General features: G+C 37.7%; 2 protein-coding genes across 2 annotated transcripts in view; one reads left to right on the plus strand and one right to left on the minus strand.

Annotated features, from left to right (window-relative positions):
• Positions 1 to 840, plus strand: part of LOC109827830 (glycerol-3-phosphate 2-O-acyltransferase 6-like) — a 4,760-nt gene extending 3,920 nt beyond the window's left edge. Inside the window, 1 exon segment of the mRNA XM_020394852.1 lies at positions 1 to 840. Coding sequence (XP_020250441.1) covers positions 1 to 549 — 549 coding nt within the window. The 3' untranslated portion in view covers positions 550 to 840.
• Positions 841 to 1,178: 338 nt separating this feature from the next.
• Positions 1,179 to 22,194, minus strand: LOC109827823 (chromosome transmission fidelity protein 18 homolog). Its single transcript, XM_020394842.1, has 24 exons — positions 21,945 to 22,194; positions 21,519 to 21,872; positions 20,311 to 20,372; positions 13,135 to 13,272; positions 12,774 to 13,046; positions 11,202 to 11,288; positions 9,615 to 9,716; positions 9,482 to 9,547; positions 8,566 to 8,682; positions 8,423 to 8,484; positions 8,210 to 8,254; positions 7,982 to 8,055; positions 7,023 to 7,090; positions 6,867 to 6,935; positions 6,691 to 6,788; positions 6,517 to 6,598; positions 6,331 to 6,409; positions 6,147 to 6,234; positions 5,886 to 6,039; positions 4,168 to 4,359; positions 4,026 to 4,085; positions 2,811 to 3,094; positions 2,403 to 2,508; positions 1,179 to 1,520 (listed from the first exon to the last, which is right to left on the minus strand). The coding sequence occupies exons 1-24, from the start codon at positions 22,078 to 22,080 to the stop codon at positions 1,467 to 1,469; spliced, it is 2,850 nt and encodes a 949-aa protein (XP_020250431.1). The 5' UTR covers positions 22,081 to 22,194; the 3' UTR covers positions 1,179 to 1,466.
• Between the last annotated feature and the right edge of the window lie 2,536 nt (positions 22,195 to 24,730).

A 24,730-nucleotide genomic window follows, 5' to 3' on the forward strand; every position in this document is an offset into this window, starting at 1 on the left:
GCCGTCGTCACCGCCGTCGCCCTCGGGCGGAAAATAAGCTGCGTCACGTACAGCATCAGCAGGTTCTCCGAGCTCATCTCGCCCATCAAGGCCGTCGCGTTGTCGAGAGAGAGGGAGAAAGACGCCGCGAACATAAAGAAGCTGCTGGAGGAGGGGGACCTGGTCATTTGCCCCGAAGGCACCACGTGTCGCGAGCCGTTCCTTCTTCGGTTCAGCGCGCTCTTCGCGGAGTTGACGGACAGGATCGTTCCGGTGGCGATAAACACGAAGCAGAGCATGTTCTACGGCACGTCGGCGAGGGGGTGGAAGCTGTTCGACCCCTACTTTGTGTTCATGAATCCTAGGCCAACTTATGAGATCACGTTCCTGAACCAGCTGCCTCGAGAGCTGACGTGCGCCGGGGGGAAGTCGCCCATCGAGGTCGCTAATTATATACAGAGGGTTTTGGGAGGGGCGCTGGGGTTTGAGTGCACGAATTTTACGAGGAAGGACAAGTACGCTATGCTGGCGGGGACCGACGGAGTCGTGCCGAACAAGAAGAAGGGTTAGCCAGCATCGTTAGCGTCGCGATTGTGGATCAGCGCCCTGCTCTGGAATAAGAAATGAAGGCGTGCGCGTGAATTGATTACTGCTGCTTCCGAAAACTAGCTTCAGATGTTTTGTAATTATTCGGCGGTGTTACTTTTATGGAATGTTTTTAAATTTTAATTGTAAGTTCAAATTGAATTGGGTAATATTAATGTAATTGGTGAAAGTGTGAAAAATCCCTGCGTCTCCACTGTCACATGTAAAAGAAAAGCTTCTAAATAATCTATTTACATAGGTTGATATTAGATGGTATTTTGGAGTTTGATACAAGAGTGTCCAAAATTCACAAGTTATGCTGCATTATGTCTGATTTTTGTTGAGGATCCTTTTCTATAAAAACTCCATCGCTCCTCTCAATTCTTTGCTCTAAAATTATGCCAAAATCACAGTTCGGCTTCCTAAGCATATAACTAATTTGGATCCAGGGGTCTCATCCTTAAATCTAACCCAGTTCAAATTAAAATAAGGTTCTCGAGTACACCTAAATTGGGGGTAGGGGTAAATTGCCAGTAAATGAGGAATGGCTAAGCTGAGGGTTATAAATTAACCCAAAAAATGTAGTATGATACACTGCATACTACCAATGACGATCTCTAAAATTGTCATCTTTCAGCACAACTTGTCTGTAAATAAACATGTGGAATCTGATAATTAAGTTAAAGCAGGGTTAAACAAAAGAGAGTTAAGGACGAGAATAATTTACGGCTTCCATCTGTACAACTTTTTCCCCTTCTTTGATCAGGAGAAGGCCCTCATTTATACAAAACAAAAAAAATCTATATATAGATAATTTCTTTTTAAAAATAACAATATATAAATATGACCCTCACAATTCCTCTACTTCTAATAGTGATGAAAATAAAGTACAAAAGCTTGCCTTATAGCAGTAATTCCCGGATTTTTACTGGTCTCTTCACTGCATTTGTGAAACCCTGTGAAATTGCGTATGAAATGAAACAAAGTCAATGATCATCCTATTAAAAATTTCAAGCATTTGAGATTGAAATAAAAGTTATGACTGATAAGGCCAAGTTCGACATTCCATTCACTTGTAGAAGACAGAAACTGCACAAGTTACAGTCAAACGCTCACAAATGCTCAGAAACAAATCACAGAAGGTGCAAGTCGTTGCCATGAGAATGTGACTTGTATATAATAAGAATCAATTAGATGTGATAAAATAATCCAGATACACTGGCCTAAACAACTGAATACTGGAACAATGTTTTTGTTCTTCTCTATTCACATTCACTGGATAGCATGGATTTTTTACTTGATAACAAAAGCAGGTGTATATGGAAGCTAGTAGCTTTGATGGGTAAGGATGAGTCCTAGCCAGTATGCTACTTCGACTATATTTCTTGGACAGTAGTAGGACTCGAGAGAATAATAGGTGAGACCCCTACGCAATAAATGGCCCTTGTGTAACGTATAAGTGGTAGGATTATATCCTATCTCTTATCCAAATATAGTTCAATTATCAATTCTCAAGGGACAATTTGGAAGGGATCTTTCCCTGTGTCTTGCTCAGGTTAGGAGCTTGTTCGGTTGGGTGTGGGGATGGATTGAGGGAGTAATGGGTTTGTAAATCACATTAAAAGGAAAACAAACAAATGAAGATGAGCATAAGAAATACACAGCTTGCACACATTGATTTTTGAAATTACACAAGTCGCCGTGAACATGGGCAATACCTAGCAGATGTTCGTCTTGCATCCTTGGTCAAACCAAAGCGCGCGCGTGTTTTATTTTTCTTTTTTTCTTTGTTGTATGTGTATAGTGTAGGTGACTTCAGATAATGGGATAGATCATACCTCATTATATTTGAAGAGCAAAGGGCGTGAATCCCTTTCTTCTGTTGCTGCCTTCTGTAAACTTTCTCCTGGATTTCCTGAGCCCTTGTTGCTTCCTTTTCTGAATCTGTTTTCTCACGTACATAAAGAAAACAATTAGCAACAGATGTACGCATTTGAGCTATAGTATCATAGAATTACATTTTAAAGGATGTTGTATGAATTTCCAACCTTTACGACATTTGAAAACACGTTTTTTAGAGGATACATAAATTGTTTTTTATCATATTTGGATCTGAGGTCAACTACCTAACTCCCTTGTGTAAGAATTTAAAAATTACAGTCTCTGAGTAGACTATGTATAAGATTGACTATTGAAAAGTAGAGGACAGCTACAATATAAAAGAAAACTCAGTTCAAGAATGTCACCTATCAAAGAAACTAGAAGAGGTGCGAATAGGCCTCTTGGACGTGCCATTTTCTTGGACGCTCTTGATGGTTTTTGAAGATGAGTTCAAGGGTATGTTGGCAGTATTCTGCCCCGGATTAAGTGCCACTTTGAGTTGGCTTCTGTCTCCAGCAGCTGAATATTTAGTCGTGTCCACTGTTAGCTTCTTCTCTGCACTTGGGAAAGCCTGAACTGCGGAGTTGCTCCCCTCAGAGGGGTTTATGGATTTTCCAATGCTCTCACGCAGAATCCTTCTTTTCTCAACCTTCAAGATTATGGAGAATATATAATGTGATATACTGAATAAAGAAAAAGAATTAGCCACCATGGTCTTTCTGCGAGAAAGTTTATACCCTAGTTTCTAAAAGCTAAAACTGTTGAAGAATAGCGGTGAAGTTGTAACGAAATTTGTTAACATACATTAGTAAAAACTAAAACTATTTGGAGAGTCATCTATGGCTGTCAAGTACCAATTGCAAAAACAAAAACCCTTGGTTGAGAGAGATTGCCGAATATTTGTTCAATGTGTGTTCATATATAGGTATACATGGATATTACGAATATAATTATATATTTTTGGTTCGAAATTTGCTAAATGATGATGTTTATAAATAGCAAGTTTTGCAATTACACAAGCTTGATCAAGGGAAAAGGATTTTTTTACTCAAATAAAAGAAACTCTTAAAAGTTCATAACTATATAATTAAATCAATACAAATATTTTAGTATACAGAGAAAATTAATCAGGTTCAAAGGCACGTTTGAATTCAGATTCTGATCTTGGAGAAGCAAACACAAATTTGGAGCACATTTGAAATAAATATATGAAATTGATTTTTGGCATCTCCCAAGCTACCAAATACCAATTTGTATTATAAGTAACTAAGAGGTTGTGCTAAGATTGTTTTTCTTTTGATCTGTATGTTTAAAGACTTCTGGTCATTTGTATAGCATTTTTAGGTATGAAACTTTTCCTATCAAAATTTCTTTTATAAGAAAAAGGGGGCATGTTTCTATGTGACCTACTTTTGTTTAGACATTAATCCATTGATGATATAACTAATGAGTTTTCTGTTTAACTGTAATAAAGTAGATATAGCTGTAATACAGCTCCTGGTCACTTTATATCAGCAAGTACACAGTACAAGAGTGAAAAAACATGAAGGTGATTTCAAATGCAAGGTCTAATATATCACCTCATGCACCAACACCTGTTTCATGGCTACAGAGAGCTCAAAATGATCAGAGTGATAATCCTGTTAAGATGAAGAGAGAAATTTTTAGATGAAGAACCTTTTATATTGGATAAATTAATTCAAGTTCTGGCAGAAGATAAACCTGAAATCTAACAAATTCGTTGATCGTGGGATCAAAGGAAAGCTCTGGAGCATCAGAAACTGGTCCATATGCATAAATCCTTTGGTAAGTTTTGGGTTTAGAGACTTTATATGTTATACAATATGAAACCATAGTATCCACAAGTTGAGACAGATCATTCTTTTCTCTTTCTGTCAACAAATGCAATGCTACCTGAAACATACATCAGACAGTTCCGTAAGTCAATGTAGCAAAAGAAAGAATAATAAAAGGTTTACCTGAGAAGGGGAAGGGGAGGTGGTGGTGAAAGAGGAGCTCAACAGAAGAGGAAGGGGAATCGGCTTCCTCGTCGGCTCGGTGATGGTGTTGTCAGAGGAGAAGATGAAGGGGAGATGGGTAAGGAGCTCAAAATAGGGAGAAGAGGAAGGGGAGTCGGCATCGGAGAAGATGAATTAGGGATTAGGTTGGTGGAGAAGAGGAAGGGCAGTCATTCTCAGGGAAGAGAAGTTAGGGGTTAGTTTGATTGGGAGTTTGGAAGGTGGGCATGTCTAGTTGAAAAACTGACATAGGCTCAAAAAATTAATAATGCGTAATGCACGCTATGTTACGCGACAAAGACACACAACATATTATGCTATTCTAAAATATCACAGCTTTATATCGCATATGAGCTATTTCAAGATGATATGCAATGACAAATACATATTATGCTACGTAACGCAATTTTTCGGGTTATGAATAATATTTTTTCAACTTTGTTTCCACATTAGATGCAAAGAAACAATTTGGTTCATGAAGAGAAGAGTTTGCAAAGCAGATGGAGACTAACAAGGAAAAGGCTATACAGAGCCTCAGCATGACCCAGGATTGTGGAGATGCTAAGGCTTTACGACTGAGACTTACAAAACAGCAGCTAAAAGATTGTAACATGTGAAGAAAATTGTTATGCAAAGCAGCAAAATAATTTCAATTTTCAATTTCATAACTGTTTTGCTTTTCGTCGCCATGCTTGTTTAGATTGTTGAGTCCTCTTAACTACTTTTTTTTAGCTCTATCCGCCTTTTAAGATAAATTACTTGATAAACTGCTTTGTGGCAGTTATTTTACTCAATCACTTCCCAATGGTAGGTTCCGAATTCATTTAGATAATGAACTAATTCTATGTTTATATTTCAGGGAAGATCTGATACAACTAATATGAATATTGCCAGGAGATAGAATCAAAATCGAAATAAGTTTTTATGACAGCTAAAGTATTAAATTATTGAATCAAAAGGAATATCCCTCGGATAATGAATCACCTGTTCTTGAGCTCATGGGTACCTGAGTATATCACCAGGGTTGGGGGTTTGGGATCTTAACCTCTGTAACGTCAGGTATCAAAGAAATTTTCTTTAATAAAAATGGATTATTTCATGAATAGATTCTTATTAGAACACTCAATCCACTAAAAAATTAAGACATTCATATGAATATAAAATGAGAAGTGTAGTTTGATTTGATCATCCAGTTCACAACTGGAGACTGTATTGTATAGTAGGTGGAGCTGATATGTTAACTGAAAGAACACAAGGAGATCTACAGAGAAATTGAGGAAATTAATGTTCGTTGTATGCAAATTACGGACAGCTGTCTTAATGGATCAACATGCATTAGGTAACAAAGCCCCACAAGTTTTTCCATTTAATCTAAAAGCCTAAAAATGTGGATTGAATTTGAGAGAAAACAATGAAAGTTACCGGTCTCAAAGTTGGAGGAGATAGAATATGTAGGAGTCGTGAAATAAGATCCTCTACCAAATATTCAACTGATAGATGCCTTGAAATAGATGGTGAGATTTTGTTGTGCCAAATTCTCATTGCATCTTTCCTTTCCAGAAGCATTGCCCGGCATCTGAAAAATCATGGCCTATAGAAATTAGTGCTGACATCTACTTTAAAAAACAAATTAGTCCTAATAAAATAAAAAATTGGATGAACAGTGAAATAAATGGATTTTACTTTTGCAGGGACTTTGGCCATTCAATATTTGGCTTCTCAAATTGTGCTATCAGGTTTCTAATACTTATCACGGCAGGAGGTTGATAGGCTGCAAATTAACAGTTTTAACAACATCAAAGAAGTGAGGAGGGGGGGGGGGACCAAAAGAGGAAATGCAAACTTAAGATAAAGAACATGATTTTACCATAGAAAGACATCTGTTGAGTTCGTATGATATACTTAAGTAGAGTATCAGAAACGCCAATTGTATCAAGGCACCTAACCTTCAAGTCAACAAAAACGTTAAATTTCTTACTGTCAAACATGCTAATGCAAAAAGGTTAAATCCGCAGCAAAACAATAGCTGGGACCAGGTCACAGTAAACTCAACTGTTTTTTGCATCATTGGATCGTGATAAGAGAGGCGTAAGAAATTTTCATGAATTCCATCCATCGTCAATTCATATTCACCACTGTCAGGTCAGCATGTGATGGAAATATTATTTGAGGGAAGCTTCTAAGAAAAATTTCAGAGCATTGCTAGAGTCTTTTGACACTATCTTACCGATTAGAGATAATGGAGTATAGGAATTCAAAATCCCCACGACCACTTGAGTCACTCATGGAATTCCTCCGTCTCTTTGATTTTCTCTTTTGGAAGATCTACAAAGTATAATAGAATAAATTTTCTCAAATAAGATTCAAGTATAATGCCAGTAGATTGGCAGGACTAACTCTTACCTCCTTCCATACATCAAATGCACTCCTTGACATGTCCTTCTGGCCAACTACTTGAGAATCTAGCTCCAACTGAAAATTGATAAGGCTTTTCAAATGGACTACATAGGACATACAAATAATTTTGATAACATAGAAAAATTAATGCTCTCAACTTACAAAATTCAGGGTTTCTTTCTTCTTATTTAGAAACTGAAGGGTGTTTAAGCATGAGCGAATGTCACATTCTGCAGAATGTACAGATAAAGCAAATTACGATTAAATATAAGAATCTTAATAGGATGGAAACAGCAGATGAGAAATACTAAATGGCTTCAAAACAACAGAACAGGCATGTTGAGAGACTCAATTTTATGTACACACTGAAAAATTATCATAAATGAAATGCTTAAGTTATCAATGCATCGTGAATAAACAAGAATAGGATGATGTTACATGTTATATATTGAAGAAAACATGTGCGAGGGAGGTATTGTAAAATGCACATATGGAAGCAAATCATTGAAGACTTACAGGAGGAACATTGATGGATCGTTACATTGCACAGGTTGCAAGTAAATGTTCCTTAAGTGTTGCTGTGTAAGATAAAATATACAGGGCTAAAACATTATTGCCCTCTGATGAGATATTCATTCTGATCAAAATTGTTAAACATATCCTTCTTCCATATGAATAATCATGCTGTCAGTACTCTATACGACAATAAATTAATTGATCTATTTCCTTTTCTTTCCTTTGGTACAGTTACGGAGTTTCAGCAAGACAACGAAGGAAACCATCATATACAAAATAAATTCAATTGTTAGATTAAACCAAGAACCACAGCATCAGCTATTGGAGCTAAAAGAACCACAAACCTAGAGAACTGACTAGGAATTGTCAACGCGTTTGAGGTCAATTCTCAGAAAATTGAACCATGCAAGAAAGTTTCATATTTGGGATAAATTGTAAAATTGCGTCTGAGGAAGATTTCTGATTTGTCATATGACCTGTTCAAGGTGTAATATAGATGAAAACTAAGTCCTAGCTGGTAAATGTCAGGGGAAAAAACATCACAATGATCAATACACTCCAAAAAACCATAGTAATTATCGGTAGAAAGGCACAGAACTAGTCACCAGTAAATTCAGCTAATGCAGAAAGTGCAACGGAGCTCGTCTTGAATCCTTCTTTTTTGCAGATATATTTAAGCCTGCCAGGAAGAAATTTCATTTATGAGGAACATGCTCAAAAGCAAAAATCACTCAAAGAAAAATATTTTACTAACATAATAAGATCAAGATAGCAAATGGATAAACACCAAGAACCGAGAATTCAAGCCATAGTCTATTTTCAATTGCATTTACCTGTTCACAACCCGACTAGTTGTCGGCTGCACGAAAATATGTACCCTGTAAAATGAATAAAATACTTAATGTCAACAGCTTGTATTAGTCAACAAAACACAGTGTTTACATTATACCAAATTATTTCTTTATTGAAAATCTAGAGTTCCAAGTAAAAAAAGAAATAGTTGAAAGTTTATTAAACCAGCCATTATAACGTATAAAAGAACTCACTTGGCTACTTGACGCAATGACCTCAAAGCTGGTGCATAAAGGTCGTTGCATATGCAAATTATCTTCAGATAATAATATGAATTATCAGAATGGAAATAAAAAAAGTGGGTGAAAATGGAAGAATCAGTCATTTGGATCCTTACAGGCCGCAACAATGTGGCAGTATTTCGTTGTTTACCCTTTTTCAAGGGAACCTTTCCTGGTTGAGTTTCCAGGGGAAAATCTTCCTTTTCAGAAGAGGATTTTCTTTCAGCTGCCACCTACTTGAGCCAGCCAAAGTCAATAACAAAAAAAATACTCAATGCCAAGTACTGTAGAAAGTATAGCTGTTTTAAACTAAATATTTTCTCAGCAAACTGCACGAGAACTGTAGAACCTAATATAGCATGCATGGAACTGCAGCAGAGTATAGACCTTTGGCTCATCATATTGTTGAAGGTTCGAAACTCTTTCGATAAGACTTATTCTACTAGAATTGTATTGAAACCTAGCTTCCTTTATATTTTATAGTGACAAAGAAGCAGCAATCAACATCACAAATAGGATATTGAGATTCATATTCACTTTATCCAAGAAAGATTTGATTCCAATGAATTATGTCCATTGTATGTTCCCCACGGAAAACCACTTGCTAATATCTCATCGAAGGTGTTGATAGACCTCCATTTCAAAGGTATAGAGACATATGAGACATATATGCTAAGTGTGAGAGCAAGTGTACAGAATAATATTTTCCAGACTATATAATATAATAAAATTGAGAGGCTTAAACATAAATGTGTAAAGTATTTATATGTAAATTTGATGTCATATGATATATATTCAAGAACAGCCCTATGCAAGAATTATTTGTTTTTTTTTCCAGTGGTCGTTCCCATTTCTTTTACACGACTTTCTTCTCTCTTTTCAACACTTCCAATATCTGAACCACTACTCACCTGATAGGTCTCTGTTAGAGCTATTCATAGATTTATACACAAACCATAGGTTTCATAAGAACTCATGTAACCTGGTACAGATGAATAATACTTTCGCCCATTGAAAAGAAAAGGATATTACCATTTTCAGCACCACTTCCACAGCACCCTTCCCTTCACTAAGTGCACCATCTATTTCATCAATCACCTGTACAAAATTAATAAAATTGTATAAATCAAGAAAGAAACAGTTAGACTTACAAAAGTAAACTCACCAAGCATTTGGGCTTGGAATTAGCCATGACGGAGTTCATCTGCACCACATCTAGGATCTTCGACTCAATTGTTGAAGATGAGCGCTCATCACTTGCATTTATCTACAAAGGCAGAAGTCTTACTTGCTTTGTGCTTTTTAAACGACTTAGTTGGAGTAGGTTAAATACGCACAGCCAAATGATTTAGCAGTGAAGTTGAACAACTAATAGACACAAAGTTATGCATCCACAAGTAATATTTGCCTTTGATTACCTCCATCAGTAACTAACATATAAAGTTGTTCTAGTATCTTTCATTTATCATGTATAGATTCCAAGTGGATGTGAGCATAAAAACATGTATATTAGTACATGAAAGCAATATGCCAAATGTGCAGGGTAAAACACCATTTCCTGGACTATATGAATTAGACTTGACACCAAATGCATCCCAGTTGTACAGCACAAATAGTTGCTGCTCAAAGAGTTTGCTATGTTCTCTTTCCTCTCCCCCTAAATCTAACCCTCAAACCCCACATCGCCAGCTGCAATTCAAAAGAACAAAAATCCTTCACACAAAAGAATACAAGGGCTCCAATGAGGGGCAAATTAATTAAGATATTAAGTCGTTTTGTTTAATTCATTCATCCAATTGCACGCAGATAGAGGCAGGATCCAAAAAGAAAAAAAAACATCACACAAGTTGAAAACAAAATGAAAAACTGGAATATCCTTGTTGATATATCTGTTAGTGCTTTTACAAAACCAGAAGTTACTACACAAACAATAAGGACATCTACTTTTTCCTCCGAAGGAAAATGCATCATCGAAAATATGGTACCTTCACGTCTGGACTCTTTTATCAACTTAATATCTTAACTGTTCTTGAGTCTACTTGAAGGGTTGCTTCTGGTTGCATGAGCTTAAACTGCATGACTAATAGCTATGTCCTACATATCAACTAGTTATCAAGGTTATATGGTTGTCCCTTGTTAGTGTTTGCACATAGTTACCAGGCACTTGTCGCTTACTTATTGAGTTATTGTGGATGGTTAAGTCTAAAGAAGGCCTAAGGAATTGCATACTGTTTAAAAAGCAACAACACCTTTTCAGCCTGTGCAAACGTATGCTTAAATTTTTTTATGCATCATACTTTACATGAAATCTGGAGGATATGCTCTTTCTTTTATGGTAAAATCTACACTGTCCAGCAAATTTTGTCATAAGTAATGGTTCATCGTTTTATTTAGTATTTTAGCTGACCGAGAAAATCAGTATAAAGTCTCTGTGGCTGCTGAACATGAAATTATGATGAAAAAAAAAGAGCCCACATCCTGTGACTTGCATGTGACAAGCTCACCATGAAAAAGAAATAGTTTTTCCATCATAACTTGAAAATTATTTGTAGACAGAGATCACGCTGCCGGTATTGGAATTGGAACCTCTAGTGTGAATATCCTCTAAAGAAGGAAACTTAAAACCAATTCATAGACATTGGTGGAAGTATCTATGCTAGACAGGTAAAGTTTGTCTTTGCATTGGAAAAGAGAAAAAATAATCATATTTTGTAATATCTGAGGACAAACACAAAGGTTGAAAGTGATTAACCTCAACAACACAGTATCCACAATGCTTGGCGGCTACGTGTGCGAGTGTTGTCTTCCCAAGACCTGGTGGACCACACAGTAAAAGTACCTGTAAAATCCAAATAAATTGTGCTCCTGAAATGATTTACAAAAATCTGAACAGAAGACCAAATAGCCGGAAATGACTTACAAAAATCTGAACAGAAAATCAAATAATTGTTATGGGAAGGAAGGGGTGTATAGTTTTTACAAGCTTATACCAGGATGCTAAGGAGGTTGCTTGTTTCTTGTGGGCGCTACCAGCCAGTATCTGCCGTTGTCACAGCAGTTTAAATATCATTGGTGCATTCTTGAACAATTTATATTTCCATGCCTATCATTATCTCCATTCCTTTATTAGTTTAGAAAGGATAAAGATAGTCATTAGCCTAGATTTCAAGGGGATATCTTATTGCAAGATAAGATAATGAAGAAAGAAAATCAAAAGGTTATTCCTCCAACTCTTATTTTGGCACAAGGGGACTAAGATGACTACGTTTCACTTTGCAGGATAGTCTAACTAGGAAATCTGTTAGTATGGTGTAGCAGGTAGATTACCAAGACACATACACCAGTCTGAACTATTGCAGTATTTAATATTGGGTTCCCTAGTATTAATATTAACCAACATAATATATTTGATCCTCATACTATCATTTATCATGTCCCTTTTGGGCACTAGCAAGCGCATATGAATTCCACCGCTTGTATACACCAGTCTGAACTATTGCAGTATTTAATATTTGGGTTCCCTAGTATTAATATTAACCAACATAATATATTTGATCCTCATACTATCATTTATCATGTCCCTTTTGGGCACTAGCAAGCGCATATGAATTCCACTGCTTGTATTTCTCTACTCCTATGTCCCAAAAAGATAAAGCTCCGCAAGCAAGATATACAGATCTACAACATGTTAAAATTGAGGTAAGCCTCCTTCAAAAAGCAAGCTGTTTGCTTTACTGAACTACTTGCAGAATGAGACCGTAGAGCACTAAGTGCTGATAAAGGAGGAGCTGCTACAGTGATAAATCTTTAAAAGAGCAAATCTGCACATATTTCTTGACAAATTACTGAATGAGGCTGTAGAGAATACTAACAAGTGGTGATAAAGGAGAGGATTGCTACAGTATTAAAATCCTAAAAAGAGCAAATCTGCACATGTTTCTACAGTAGTAAGCCTCCTTCATAAAGCGAGCTGATTGCTTTACTGAACTACTTGGTGAATGAGGCCATAAAGAGTACTAACTGCTGATAAAGGAGAGGATTGCTACAGTGTTAAAATCCTAGAAAGAGTAAATCTGGAGTCCGCATCGCCTCAGAACAAATCTGCATATGTTTCCCGACAAATTGTGCAGCCAAGAAAGTAATGACACTGAGTGAAAGCATGAGATTGTTAAGGTGATGTGTGTGGTACTAAAAGTTGGAGATCAATTGTACATCCCATAACATTGGCATCCCTAATTTGTTACATAAACGTGAATATACTAGCAGGTTAAAGTGAGTGTTAAAAAGTCTGAACAGGTGATAAATAAATATACTGCCCTCCCACCTTCTGCTCTGGGTGACAACTGAGTGTTTGTGTTTTGCTCCGTAATTCAGAAACACCACTTAAGTTGTTGTATTCTCTTTCTGTAAAATTCGAATGCTTATGTCTTTGATTGATAGATGAAGTTGCATGCTGCTTGCTGAAGAATTTATTATCAGCAAGCATTTGATGATGAGCAGAAGAATGGCGCCTTAAAGCCGAAAAAACATCATCTGTGGTAGCCCTGATTTTAGATCCAAATACACAAGGATCCCACTGTTTCAACCATAAAAGTACCTTCACGAAACAGCAAACAAAAAGTCAAATAAGCTCACACATTTCAAAACAAAGAAGCTCTAGTAGTAGAAGTATAAATTGATTATACCTCCCGATTTGTCTGTTCATCACTAAGAAGCTCTGTAAAAGAATTTGGAGCATATTTATCTACCCAAAGCTGCTCTGTCACTACAGGAATTGCTGTATGTTTCGTCTGACCTGGTGACCCAGAACTTTCTTGCAAAGCCTTCAGCAACATAATAATGACAACTTAAAGATGCAGGTTAAAATGTATTAAAAACGCTAACAGAGAGATAATAGATTTGCATTATAATGCCTTTGAGAATCATTTGATACTAGTAAGTATGATACTTGACATAAGGACTCATTTTTTAGAGCATATTTATAAGTAATCCTTTGGCAATGGACATGAATATAATAAACTTTTTGCAATGCTTTATGAAGTATAGACACATTTAGTGGCAACAGAGATTAGATAGTACACGAATTAGATAGTTCGCAAGCACATATTGGTCAAAATTATGGCAATACAGATGTGATATTGAATTGTAGAAGGGGTACATAAAGGTCTTTAACATCTAAAGCACAATTTTCTTGTAAATAGCACTCTAATACCTAAAAACTTAATCGCCTTGCACTAAAAAAGCTTAATATATTTTTTCAGAACTTTAAATCTTATAATATTGTTGTTTGCACTATTGTACCTCCACAAACTTGCTATCAAAATTAGCTTGGGAGTATTTATATATAAGTAATATGTGACTACATTGAAACAATTATACTCCTGAACTTAAAAAACCACAGCATACGGGGTTTGTTAGATAATTTTTTTTAATACTAGTGGGTCCCACAAACCTTTTAGCCTAACTTCTTTTGAAATATGAGAGGACGGTGCAGACATCTTTGAAATTAATAAACAGTAAAATAAACGTGATTAACTTTTTTGCAAGGATTCAACATCTGCCTAATTTATTTTGAAAAACAAGTAATGTGGGCCCCACATGAATAGTAACTAATAATATTTTATTAGTGCATAGTATTTTTTCAAACGCTATAAATAGACCTCAAATCCTTAAGGAAAATTCATTCCAAAAACAACAATCAATATATACAGATATATATTGTAGAATAGCTAGTGCTAGTAGGAACAGTGCCTAGACCGAGAAGGTCTTACAGATCGAGGAGATCTTTGCCTGAGGAGATCGAGGAGATCTTTTGCCTGATAGATCGAGGAGATCTTTGCCTTACAGATCGAGGAGATCTTGATAGTACTGGGTTGGTGCACACCAGAGTACTGGACTGCTGTTCCTGGAAGCAATTTGGCCTTGTGATCCTTGCACCGGAGTAGGCCAAATAATGCTTTAAGCACAGCGTTTTACAAACGCACAGCAGCTGAGTTGAAAAAATTTAAATTATTGTACTTCAGCTTTCTTTTAGTTATTAGCTGCTATATATCTGTATTATTCCAGTTTTAACCACAGGCGCCAACAATCTTAAAGCATTATTTTGATCTACCATGGATCCTGCGAGCTGCCTAGCCGATCATCTGGCAGATGCTTACACCAACAAGCCCTCTGCAAAGGAAATCTGGAATGCTCTGGAGGACCAGTACAAGGATGAGGAGAAGCTGTCCAAATCTCACCTCATTGACAAATTTCTGGACTTGAAGTTCGAAGATGATACTGAGGTTTTACCTCAAGTCAAAGAGCTTGAAAAGCTTGTTATGAAGCTGAAGGATGAAAAGATCAGTCTTTGTCAAACCTTCATCTCTGGTGCAATTGTCAACAAGCTTCCTCCATCTTGGATGTCATTCTCCACTGATATTTGAAGAAGGAAAAGACAGGTAACTCTGTCTGACTTAAAGAGGTTCATTCGGATCGAGGACGAGACTCGGACTCGCACGAAGACCGAGCTCATTGCTAAGCAGAAGGCGTCTGCTAACATGGTGACTGCTAACTCTGAAAAGGGTAATAATTCATCTTTCAAGAAAAAGAAGTCTTTCAACAGAAAGAAGAACCAGAACCCAAAGAACCTGAACGTTCAGAAGAAGGAATTCAAGAGGAGCGGCAAATGCTTCAACTGTGGAAAGCAAGGACATTTTGCCAAAGACTGGAAAGCACCAAAGAAGGAAACAACACACAATGTCAATCAAGTTAATGATTGTGTGGCTATGCTCTTCCAGGTAATAACTCCAAGCAACATCTCTAGTTGGTGGTTAGATACGGGTGCTACTTGTCATGTATGCTCCAATAGAGATATGTTCTCTTCTTATGTTGCTACTAAAGAGAACGTATCAATGGTTGATCGTTCTATGGTTCCTGTTATTGGAACTGGGACTGTGGTGCTGACTCTTTCTTCGGGAAAGACTCTCACATTGAAGGATGTGAAACACGTTCCCTCAATTGCCAAAAACTTAGTCTTTGGAAGCATGTTGTGTGATGCAGGCATGAGGCTGGATTTCCAAGGAGGAAAGGTTGTATTATCCTTCAAGAAAATGTATTTTGGCAATGCATATCGTACTGATGGCATGTGTAAAATCAGTACGAGTGCACCCAATCCTGTTGTAAATGAAGTATCCTCTTTTGCTTACTCCTCTGTGTTATGGCATAATAGGCTGGGACATGTAAATTATAGAAAACTGTCCAGCATGGAGAAGTTAGGATTACTTCCAAAATGTGGGGGTAACAAACCTGAGAAGTGTGAAGTTTGCGCGCAAGCAAAGCTGACAAGGAAGCCATTTTCAAGTGTTACGAGGAGCACCAACCTGTTGGATCTGATTCATTCGGATACTTGTGACTTCAAAAGCTTCGTCACTCGTGGCGGCAAGAAGTACTTCATCACCTTCATCGACGACCATTCTCGCTTCTGCCACGTTTACCTGCTAAAATCTAAAGATGAAGCCTTCAGCAAGTTTGTCGAGTTTCGGACTCGAGTGGAGAAGCAGCTTGGACTGCAGGTGAAAAGACTCAGGAGCGACAGAGGAGGAGAATACCGATCCAAGGAATCGGAAGCATACTTCAAGGAGCATGGAATCATTGCAGAAACTACTGCTCCGTATTCTCCGCAATCTAACGGGATTGCAGAAAGGAAGAATCGCACATTGACCGAGATGGTAAATTCGATGTTGTTCACATCTGGTCTACCTACCTACTATTGGGGAGAGGCTTTGTTGATGGCTAACTGGATTTTGAACAGAGTACCCTACTCCAAAACTGATAATACTCCTCATCAGTTATGGTTGGGATATCCAGATTCTTTGGATAATCTCAAAGTGTGGGGGTGTCTCGCATATGTTCGAATTTCTTGGTTTTGCTGAAGATAATGATGCTTGCAGGTTCCTTAATCTTGGAATCAACTCCATCATTGAAGCTCGGGATGCAGAATTCTTTGAGGATAAGTTTATCAAACATAAAGGCTTATTGCTCAAAGATGTAGCAGAGAATGCTAGTACATCAGATGCACAAGAGGAGCCAGTCAATGATGAAGTTGTTATCGAACCATCTTCCAAGCGCGTTAGAAGACAGAAAGATTTTGGAGATGACTTCATCACCTATAATGTGGAAGGAGATCCACAGACTTTTCAAGAAGCAATGCAGTCAACAGACGTTCTTCTGTGGAAAGAAGCTATAGATGATGAGATGGATTCATTGATCCAAAATCACACTTGGGAGCTGGTGGATGTACCTGAAGGTGCAAGGCCTATCAGTTGCAAGTGGATCTTCAAGAAGAAGATTCGTCCTGATGGTACTATTGAAAAGTACAAAGCAAGACTGGTGGCGAAAGGATTCTCTCAGAAAGAAGATATAGATTTCTTTGATATCTATGCACCGGTTTGCAGGATCACTACCATCAGAGTGCTTATCGCATGGGCGACGATAAAATCACAGAAGAGATCTACATGGAGAAACCAGAAGGACTTGATGCTCCAGCTGGTAAGGTTTGTAAACTTGTTAAGTCTTTATATGGACTTAAGCAGGCACCAAAACTCTGACATGAGAAGTTCGATGGGGTTGTTCGCAACAATGGGTATCAAGTCAGTGAATCTGACAAGTGCCTATACATCAAAGTCGCTGAAGGAAAGGTGGTGGTCATCTGCCTCTATGTGGATGATATGCTCATCATCGGGAGTGATTTGGAGATAGTAACATCTACCAAGAAATTTCTCTCGGCACAGTTCAGCATGAAGGACCTTGGAACTGCGGACGTGATTCTCGGAATCAAAATCATATACTCTGAAGAGGGTATTGGATTGTCTCAATCTCATTATGTCGAAAGCATGCTAAGAAAGTATGGCTACTACGACCTGCCAGAACTGCCAGTGCCGTATGATTACAACAAGAAGCTTCGACCAAACACTGGAAGACCAGTAGAGCAGCTGAGGTACTCAAAGATCATTGGGAGTCTCATGTACGCGATGAGTTGCACAAGGCCAGATATAGCATTCGCTGTAGGAATGCTTAGTAGGTTCACAAGTAATCCTGGAAAGCTTCATTGGGATGCCATCCAGAGATTGATGAGATACTTGAAAGGAACTACAGGTCTGAGCTTATTCTACACTGGATATCTGGGTGTAATCGAAGGCTATTCAGATGCGAGCTGGTGCTCAGAACCAGATGAGTGCAGATCTACTGGAGGATTCGTCTTCACCATGGGTGGAGCTGCCGTCTCGTGGAAGTCTAAGAAGCAGACCATGATTGCACAGTCATCGATGGAATCTGAATTCTTCGTACTCTGTGTTGCAGGAGATGAAGCTGAGTGGCTCAGTTGTATTCTCCGAGACCTTCCATTGACAGGATTGCAAGGCGCAATTACTATCTATTGTGATAATCAGGCGGCGAGTGCTGTGGCAGCAAACTCGTTGTTCAATGGAAAAAAGCGGACCATTCGTCTGAAGCATAGCTATTTGAGAGAGCTCATTTGTCAAGGAGTCATCTCCGTGATTGACGTTCGATCTTCAGCGAATGTGGCTGATCCTTTGACTAAGGGTCTGAAAAAGGACATAGTTGAAAGGACGTCTGCTGGAATGGATCTCAAAGTTTTGTAAGTCTTACAAATACTTACCATGTTTATTAAGTTATTAGTTCAAAGCTTATGCTACTAATAATAAAATAATTGGTTCAAAAGTCAAGTAAGATTTGTAAAGTTTGGTGAGTCTTATAAATACTTACCATTTATATCTAGTTATTAGTTCAAAGCTTATGCTACTAATGACAAGATAAATGGTTCAAAAGTCAAGTAAGATTTACAAGTGAAAGGGTTCAAGTTTTCTTGGATTAGTCGGTGTCTAAGGTAAGGTTTAGGGGTTGCGTAACGCGCTCTGCAAGGAACGATGTACTTAATTGATCTTTGATCAACCTCTAATACTATCCTTACCTGGCTGAACTACCCGAGTAAAACTTTGATCTTTTCACCTAAAATCCTATCATGTAAAGGGGATGGCTGTTAAGCCTTAATGAGTCCAAAGCATTTCGGATATGGGGTGTTAGATAGGAAACACACCTAAAGGACTCACCTAGAATCCTATCATGAGAAATGGTGGCTCTTAAGCCTTAATGAGTTCAAAGCATTTCGGATGCGGGATATTTGATAGGAAACATGCCTAAAGAACTCACCTATGCATGGGTGAAGATTTGACCGTCTCCTATGGTATCTTGTGGAAAGATACCTAGAGCCCTAGCAGAAACCAGGACATGCACAGGGCCATAAATGTGCAAAGGCAAGGCAATGGCAAAGGCAAGTGTGGTTCAAAGTGAAAACTACCACAGATAAGTTTGATTTTGTGTGATCGCTGGATTTTTAGACGTGTTGGTTCAAGTCTCTGCCACACCATGCACCTATCTTTTATTCAGTTGGTCTAATGAAGATTCAAGTCCTTGCGACATCTTCCTTACGCACAATGATTGAAACAACGACACTATTACATGACACTAGTTTTAAAAAAAACTTGTGGGGGATTGTTAGATAATTTTTTTTAATACTAGTGGGTCCCACAAACCTTTTAGCCTAACTTCTTTTGAAATATGAGAGGACGGTGCAGACATCTTTGAAATTAATGAACAGTAAAATAAACGTGATTAACTTTTTTGCAAGGATTCAACATCTGCCTAATTTATTTTGAAAAACAAGTAATGTGGGCCCCACATGAATAGTAACTAATAATATTTTATTAGTGCATAGTATTTTTTCAAACGCTATAAATAAACCTCAAATCCTTAAGGAAAATTCATTCCAAAAACAACAATCAATATATACAGATATATATTGTAGAATAGCTAGTGCTAGTAGGAACAGTGCCTAGACCGAGAAGGTCTTACAGATCGAGGAGATCTTTGCCTGAGGAGATCGAGGAGATCTTTTGCCTGATAAATCGAGGAGATCTTTGCCTTACAGATCGAGGAGATCTTGACAGTACTGGGTTGGTGCACACCAGAGTACTGGACTGCTGTTCCTGGAAGCAATTTGGCCTTGGGATCTTTGCACCGGAGTAGGCCAAATAATGCTTTAAGCACAGCGTTTTACAAACGCACAGCAGCTGAGTTGAAAAAATTTAAATTATTGTACTTCAACTTTCTTTCAGTTATTAGCTGCTATATATCTGTATTATTCCAGTTTTAACCACAGGCGCCAACAGGGTTTACCATCTCTGCATCTTTCTTACTTGCCACCACATTCAACTTCGATGGTTCAACCTCCGTCTTTTCCTTCCCTGCCATCATATTCATTATGTGTTTTCCCTTTGTCTCCAAGACAGACCCAGGCTGAAATGGGATTTGAACTTTTTGGAGCTGAAGATTATGTGGTGGGGCAAATTAGCTAGAAGATCGGGGAAAAGGTTTTTGGTCATAGGAAGAGCAGGGAGGAAATGGAGTGGGTTGGACAGAGGAAGAGTAGAGAGGACATGGGGAGGCTGAGGAGTTGACAGAGTAAAAGTAAGGGGAGATAAGGTAGAGGCTGAGGGTGGAGTGGATAGGTGAGTATCAGGTGGCAATCGCAATAGGAGGAGAGGAAAGAGAGAGGAAAGTTGATCTAAGCTGTTTTTCTTTTTAACAGAAAGAATATATTTGGTCCTTTTGCATTTGACATTAGCCGTGCGCTAGGTCATATATATATATATATATGGTATTAACAGTGTTGGAAAAAACAGATTGGCATGTTTTTGGCAATGTTCGTGAAACTTTAAATATTAAATAATAATTTATCTTATAATTTTTTACTCCTCTTTTATGCAAATAAAAGCACTACTAGCTCGTTTGGAAACTTGGACCTTGTTCAAGACCTCTTGTTCCACTCCATTGATCAAGGCATGAATAGGTTCCTGAAGAAGACCTGCATGAGAAAGTATCGTGCCCCAATCAACTTCAAGACTTTCCATTTATTGATGAACATTGTCACGCAATTTAATAGTACAGTATACAATCAGATTAATAACTATTGAATCACTTTACTTTCCTATAAAAAATGAAATGTGAAAGGGAAAGGGAAACAAAATAGGTAACTCATTCAAGATCCTAGGTGTCTTAATATATGGTAAAGTAATCTCCCAAAATAATGAACTCATGATCCATAATACTGTTGTAGTAGAAGGGTCCTCTTATGTCCAACTAAAATCAATTTGTGAATTGTGTGATATAGACTTAGGATTTAAATGTGTGTCCGTGTGAACAAAGCATCAAAAAAAGTGATGTTTATGATGTACATGTGGAGCCATGTATCAGCATTATACATGCTCGAGGACACCGTAATCGATAAGGTAGAGAATTTTAGGCAACTACATCATTTATCTCTGAAGTTACTGCAGTAACTGGCTTAACAATAACATACCTTAGCTACACATGACACGACGGGGTATTATGGGGAGCATTCTGATTTTGAGATGACAGACTAGCAGGATATGTGGTGAATACAGTGATATTGGAGACTACTTGTGACCCATCTTGCATTCAGCTTATCTTTTTGTTCTTTTTCTCTCTGGGTTCCATTTTCTTCTCTATCCAACATCAACTAGGGCAGTAGCTAAGCTGACATCCTACAGTTTAGCTCAAAAAATTTTAGATTTGTCTCAAATCCCTAGTCAAAAAGAAAACCTCTGCAAACCATCTTGCAGTCAGATGTAAGCTCATGTACAGTTTGATAGTTCTTTCTGGTCCTCACATGTAAACACAAAGACCTTCACTGCACAGTGGTGATTTCTAGCACGTAGCATTGACATCTAGATTTTCCTATAAAAAAAACGCTGACATCTTGATCAACGCTCATTATTTTCATATAAATCAACAATTTTGACATGGTAATTTACTACAATAACATGATATTAAATTAATATGATATTGATGCACAAGATGCATGTTTTAATCAAAAGCTTCCCTATCAAAGACAATATAAATAGCAGAACAGTTATTCCTCCGGTCTCTAACATCAATATCATGAAACTCTAGTAAGTAAGAATTAGAGAATAAGAGCATGCCCACCAACCATTTGCAGATTTGTCTCTGGGAATCTTCCTCCTCTGGGCTTCATCCACCTCGCGCGAGCTGATCTTAGCATAGACTCTATCACCGTTTGGGGCTGTAATCGGCACGCACTCCCCCTCGATATCAGAAACAAACCTCGATATGATCTTCTCCTCATCAGATCCAGTTGTCGTTTCATCAGCCGCCGGGGCCGCTTCCTTCGGCGGAGGAGAGTATCGAAGCCAGTCTTCGTCTTCTCCCTCATCGATCTCTCTTCTCTTGACCCCTCTCTCCTCATCGTCGACTCCATCGTCATCTTTGTCCTCCGATCGCCCGCGCTTCTTGTGGATCTCGTTCTCAGAGGCCGCATCTCGATCTGCGTGAAGAAGAAAAAAAGAATCACAACGTGATCGATAGAGGATTTTACGTTGAGTATCTGTGAATTTACCGCGATCAGCCTCTCTTAATCCAGCGATTCTTTCGTCTTCTTCAACGACGATGTAATCCTCTTCATCGTCTTCGAATTCGGGAAGAAGAGAGTTGCTTTCGAGCCATTCGAGCTCGTCGGCAGCTGGAATGTCCATTTCGAAGTCCGCTTTAGCTTTTGTTGATGCCCTAATCACTAAACCCTAGTTAGCGATGGAAAAAGAGGATAGCAAAAGGGGGAAGACTGAGGATTTTGGCGGGAAACTTTGGGGACGGATCGGTAATTTTTAGATTCTTTCGCTGCCGAAGAATTTCGGGTCCGCAACTTGTAGGCTTCTTTTTTTATTTTTTACTAGTTTCAGGCCCGTGCGATGCACGGATTTGTTTAATATACAAAAATTAATGTAGCAAAATAATACAAACAGTTCAAACAGTTTACGAAGCTTTCAAACAGTTTACGAAGCATCTTGTTTGGAAAATTGAAAAGACAGGGAGAGTTCAAATCTCAAGGAGAACTTTTTATTTTTTATTTTTTATTTCAAATTTAATATGGAGAACTTTTGTAGAAACTTGACAAGTGGCACTTGCAAGAAGATAGCAATTGATATGTTTGCCAAGTGTCGTTTAAAATGGTATGGGTTATTTTTGCCAAGTGGCATTTTTGCCAAGTGGCGAATTGAAGGGTAACAACTTTTAGTAATAGTATATAGATTTTTACCTCCCAAACAAAAAGGGGCGAATATTGACAAGGGCCCGCATAACTGCTTGTTGAATGGGTGGGTTGGGCCGGTTGGTTTAAGAAGAAAGGGCTGCTGGATTAATTGCTAGGGTAACTTACACGAAACCCCCATAACTTTCTAGTGTTTTGCAATAAACCCCATGACTTTCAAAATCACACTTAACCCCGTGAACTTCTTGGAACTGCAGAAACTCACCCATGAACTTTTTGAGTTTTGTAGATAACCCTCATACATTAGAACCGAGAAACAACAAAAAAAGACATTTAGACAATTCATGGGAGTTTAGAGTAATATACATTAAAATTTGTGGGAGTTTTCTACAAAAATTATTAGGGTTTTAGCGTGCTTTTGATAGTTCATGAGGATTTACTATAATACACTAAAAGTTCATGGGGGTTTAGTGTACTTTACCCTAACTACTAAACTAAAACGGATACATGGTAAAGAAAATGGTTGGTCCGATTGTTCTTGGCAGAACTTGCTCAGTTGAAAGGGAAACTCCTATTCTGGGAGCGTGGCTTTGATTTATTATTATCATTATGTTGTATTAACATTAGGAGTTTGAGCCTCATCACACTAAATAAGTTTATATTCTACGCCAACCAACTACGAGATTAGGCTAGGTGTATGAGTTTTGATTTCTCTGTGTGTAGTCTTCTATTGTTACAAGCTAATAAAGAAGAGAGTTCAGGGATAGCATGAGAGGGTACATGGTTTCACAGTATTTATGACCCTCGGTTTTTCTCCGTCGAGGGTTTTCAATGTTAAATGCCTATGTGTGGTTCCTTTATTGTGTATTGGGTATTTGAAATTATTTGCTAGTTCTAAAAAGCACAACACGTTCCTATAATCGAAACTACCGTGCATGATGTGCATCGGATTCAAGTTTATAGTTGAGTTTGATTCAAGTGTATGGTTGAGTTTTACTAATTTACTTTCTAACCCAACGAAAGTTGAGTATGTAATCAAATCGATCCGGACTGCTAAATTTGTTCCGTTCGAGACAGTTTAGTCAGTTGAAGCGATTAGTGCTAAATCCCACCTAAATATCATATCAAACTTAGATAGATCTAGTGCAAGTTTATTACACCACTATTAGTTAATTAATATAGTTAGTGTGCTTCTATGCCCGCAACGGTTCAATACTCCAACCTCTTCCCTGGTTATTATTAGTCCCACATCGGTCAGAGTGAGGACTGGCAGGGAGCGAGGGCACTGTAAATTGGGGCCTCGGCGCTCGGTTGAGAGCATCTTTGCGCTTGGGGCAATGACGCAGCTAATGAGGTATTAACCGAGGCGCGTCAATTGCTGGTTGAAAACTATTTCCAAACCCCCTCCTCGGCCCTTGGTTCAGCCTTGGGCCGTCGAGAATTTCTGGAAGGGCTCCCTCTAACCCAGGGTAAAGCCCTACAATTCTAACTTCTCTGAAACTTTCTAATTTATTCTCGTAAAAGAAAATTTCCAAATTTATTTTCGTATTAAAGAAAAAGGAATAGTGGTATATACTGGCAAAAAAAAATACTGGCCGGTTTTAAGGTATTTGTACTAGTGGCAGTGATGGATATATCATTTTTCTTATATGGTTGACAAAATAAAAAAAAAGTTAATTTAACAAAAGAGATTTTTTTTCCTTTTATTGTTTTTAAAACATTCTATTTGTATTCTACAATAAGCATAGATAAAGTTTATACAATTGAATATTCATTTTTTCTCTTTGTTTATAGTACTTTTTAATAGGTGTTTTTTCCCGCAAACATAGATGAAGTCTATATAATTTTTTTAATAAACAAAAGTCTATATGATTATATAAAGGTTAATAAAATAAATCAAGATACATATAAAAAATAACGAATCAAAACTTATTCAAGAACATCGTGGCCATAATATATTGACTCAAATAGTAAATGATTTGAGGTGGATTACAGGTTACCACTGTAGGTGACAAAAATTACCTATAGATTATCATATGTAGCCCAAGATAGAGAGAATGTGGTAAACATCATAATCTGAGTTGCAGAGGATCATCCAAAGCTAAAGATCAACTAAAGAATGCACAAAAAGTACATCA

The sequence above is a fragment of the Asparagus officinalis genome, unplaced genomic scaffold (assembly GCF_001876935.1).
Source record: "Asparagus officinalis unplaced genomic scaffold, Aspof.V1 AsparagusV1_Un470, whole genome shotgun sequence".
NCBI lineage: Eukaryota > Viridiplantae > Streptophyta > Magnoliopsida > Asparagales > Asparagaceae > Asparagus > Asparagus officinalis.

Excerpts from the sequence above, each read along its gene's own strand:
- LOC109827823 (XM_020394842.1), bottom strand. The coding sequence starts at position 22,080 with ATGGACATTCCAGCTGCCGACGAGCTCGAATGGCTCGAAAGCAACTCT. Across the intron at positions 6,410-6,516 it reads ATCCAATGATGCAAAAAACA|GTTAGGTGCCTTGATACAAT; the intron begins GTTGAGTTTACT and ends GTTGACTTGAAG. Across the intron at positions 2,509-2,810 it reads TCTTCTAGTTTCTTTGATAG|ATTCAGAAAAGGAAGCAACA; the intron begins GTGACATTCTTG and ends GTGAGAAAACAG.